The sequence below is a fragment of the Nicotiana tomentosiformis genome, chromosome 5 (assembly GCF_000390325.3).
Source record: "Nicotiana tomentosiformis chromosome 5, ASM39032v3, whole genome shotgun sequence".
NCBI lineage: Eukaryota > Viridiplantae > Streptophyta > Magnoliopsida > Solanales > Solanaceae > Nicotiana > Nicotiana tomentosiformis.
In genome coordinates this window covers 48,767,358-48,770,681 of record NC_090816.1, presented here as the reverse complement: position 1 = coordinate 48,770,681, position 3,324 = coordinate 48,767,358, and the positions used below count along the sequence as shown (strand labels likewise).

Here is a 3,324-nt window from a genome sequence, read left to right as displayed (position 1 = left end):
GCAATTTGTCTGATAGTTGCAGAGAAGAACGAAAGAAGCACGTAAAGGAAGCAATGGCACGGTTGGAGAGGCAACAACTGTTTAGGTTTTATGAAGAACCGGGATAGAGTAAAACTATACGAAGAGTTTTGTTTTAAAAAGAAGTATTTTAGGGATAGAATAGTAAATATTTTGGTCAAACCTAAAGTGCTTATAAGCTGAAATTTGATAAGTTGGGGGAGACCAACTTATGGCTTATGGCTTATTTTTGGCTTATAAGCACTTAACTTATAAGCACTTTTAATTTTACCAAATGCGTAGATAAGCCAAAAAGTGCTTATAAGCCAGTTTGACCAGCTTATAAGCTTAGCCAAACACCCTCTAATTCAGTGTATAATGCAGAAGAAAGATGTCACATTAACTAATAAGGAGCTAAGGCAGAGTTATGATCCTAGAAGGATGGAGTTTCTACATCTAATCATAGGCGTTGTTATCATTTCGACAGTACCCACTCCAGTCTCTCCTTTTGCACTAGGGAGCGAAATCTTGGACTAAACAAAATTTTATCTCACTGTTGAGAGCAGATTAGCACTATTTTTTCACACCCATTCTTACAATCAACAAGCAAACAGCACAAAGTGCATATATTAAAAGCTGAATGCCTCAAGCAGAGTCGGGAGAAATTCTAAATCTGACATTGTAAACCAAATGTCTAGACAGAACAAAAACAATCATTGCCTTTAAAAGAAGATATCACTAAATAGAGATTTAAGGAGCTGCAATCCATACAAGAGCACTAAGATTACGGTCAGCACAAGAGATCTTTTCTGAAACACAAACTTCTCCTCTATGTTGAATTTCATAACACTGTAACATAGTGGCATTCATCTCGAAAATGAGAAGTGTGCCGCCCCTTGGATGAACATATGAATAACATGTGGCTAACAATAAGTAGATTAAAAGACCAAGCAGAAACTCATTTGAATTCTTGTTAATCCCATTTCATTCAAACTACGGAAACCAATTGTATAATAGTGCTAACATTGTATTGTCTGGAGTATTCTCAGAAGTAACAGAATGCAAATACAACTCATTGAACTTCAGCAACTTCACCTAAAAATAAAGTCATTTCTTCATTTACTTCTCGGATGAGTTCGGGCCCCTCTTCTTCCCGAAACCAACAACTGCAAACATTGGCACCATTCTGTAAGTAGTAAATCAGTGTGGCAAAAAGAAACTTCAATAGTTCCTTAGCACATCAAAATCATGACACAAAGATCAGATTTAACGTATTTGAACTAACAAAGCCTTTCCATCTTCATATATTCATATAACTGAGGAGATAAAACTAAAATGCTAAAATATGTTCATATAAAGCTAATGGTCCCACACAACCACAAAATGAGTTTGACAACCTCAAAGTATATTTCACAACCATAAAGTTCATCTAAAATACTTATTAATTAGGAAGAACTATGCTAAGAAAAACTAAACAAATACAGGCATTCTAAAGACGGTGAGCTTTTCAAACAACATTAATATACACACATAATATCAGTATCACATACATACACACAGAGACATGGCTTTGCACACGATTCTGTATATCTACAGCAGTCTAACAGTCAGTTATACACACACAATTTAATCTTACACAGTACATATTTGTGGATGCTTAGCCAATATAGCATTTATTATGCCAAATGTAAATTATATTCTCTGATTGAGCAAATCTGTGGGCTGTCCCTGGGTCATGTATTTGGGCAGTGGGTGCATAAATCATATAACTATAGTTGGAACAAAATTTTAATAAGCAAATATATACATATTTGTATCTCACTGTCACTATTAGGATTAAGTGAATGGGAATGAAAGGAGAAAAGGGGATACCTGCTGTGACGAATCTGCGGTTGTATTGCATCCTCTTGTGAGCACGGCCGCGGGGTTTCTTCTTCTTGTCCTGTTTGGCAACCTTTGGAGTTTGCCCCCTCACTTTACCAGCACGAGCAAGTGATCCGTGAACTTTCCCTGCATTTGCAAACCAAACAGCAAATTAACTTCTATTCATCAGTAACAACAATAAAACGATTATGAGGGCAAGTTCTGATCAAATGCTTTCAAGCTTACCCATGGTGATATCTGAGTCGCCGTTCGCCGGAGAAGTTAGGAGCGTCTGGAGCTGTTCCAGTCAGGACTCTTAGGGTTAGGGTTTTTTTTTGTGGGTGAAGGGCGAACTTTTTGGGTAGTTATGGACTGCAAGTATACTGGCCTTTGGGAGAAAATATTTGGGCCTTACAAGAAGAAATTTGGGCAATTGGGAGAAAAGACTGGGTAGTAGGCCCATTTTTAAAAAATTATATAAATATTATTAAATTATTGCACTTGAGTTATACAATAAAAATTAGAGAAAAAAGTGTAAGTTCCTGAAAATAATGAATGTTAATCTTATTTAGCTAACTCAATAAAAGAAATCATGTTCCACTAAGAAGTGCGCAAATACCTTATTGTGATTGTTTGGGACTTCAATTGGAATACTTTAAGAAAGTTACTCCGTCCGTTTCAATTTAAATGAGATAGTTTAACTCGGTACGGAGTTTTAAAAAAAAGAAGACTTTTGAAATTTATGCCCTTAAAAGCTTAAGGGGTAAAAGCTTTGTTGGGCCATGACATTTATGTGGATATAAAAGCTTCTCATTAAGGGTAAAATAGGTAAAATGAAGAGTTTAAAGTTGAATTATTTCTAATTACAGAAATGTGTCATTCTTTTTGGAATGGAATAATAAGAAAAGTGTGTCATCTAAATTGAAATATAGGGAGTAATATTGTATGTGTCACGGAGCCTGACCTAATATTGAAAACAAATAAGTATATGATGTTTGGCTATTTTGACAATATTTTGATAGTGTTTTCACTTTATTTTTATAGTCCTTCTGGTGATTTATATGCAAAACTCACAAAGATTATGGCTAATTGAGCTATTTTTTGCATTAGGAAGTGAAAGGATGAATTAAGGCAAAACATAAGTGTTGGGCTGAAAATTGGAGGAATGGAAGATTTCAATTTTTGCTTGGAATCCAAGTCAAAAACAACTCAGTTTGGATACAAAATGAGAGTATCACGCTAGCTGAAATTATTTGCTGAATCAGTTCACATGCCACACAGGCGTCGTGCGGAGCATAATTGCTGGGACGAAAATTTTAGGGTTTCTTTTGTCAATTGCTTATTTTCGAGAGGGTATAAAAGCTTTCTTTTATCTCCTTATCCCCCATCTCGACTTTGAAGAGAAGAGAACATCGTTTTTGAAGCAAAGAAGAGCTCCAGAGAGTCTTGAATCAATCATGATCG

General features: G+C 35.5%; 1 protein-coding gene across 1 annotated transcript; it reads right to left on the bottom strand.

Moving 5' to 3' along the window:
- Nucleotides 1-955: 955 nt before the first annotated feature.
- LOC104085720 (small ribosomal subunit protein eS30z/eS30y/eS30x) lies at nucleotides 956-2,275 on the bottom strand. The gene is made up of 3 exons (XM_009589829.4): nucleotides 2,107-2,275; nucleotides 1,870-2,007; nucleotides 956-1,163 (listed from the first exon to the last, which is right to left on the bottom strand). Exons 1-3 carry the CDS (start codon nucleotides 2,108-2,110, stop codon nucleotides 1,117-1,119), a joined length of 189 nt encoding a protein of 62 aa, XP_009588124.1. The 5' UTR covers nucleotides 2,111-2,275; the 3' UTR covers nucleotides 956-1,116.
- Nucleotides 2,276-3,324: the final 1,049 nt, after the last annotated feature.

Excerpts from the sequence above, each read along its gene's own strand:
- LOC104085720 (XM_009589829.4), bottom strand. Across the intron at positions 1,164-1,869 it reads CCGCAGATTCGTCACAGCAG|TTGTTGGTTTCGGGAAGAAG; the intron begins GTATCCCCTTTT and ends CAATGTTTGCAG.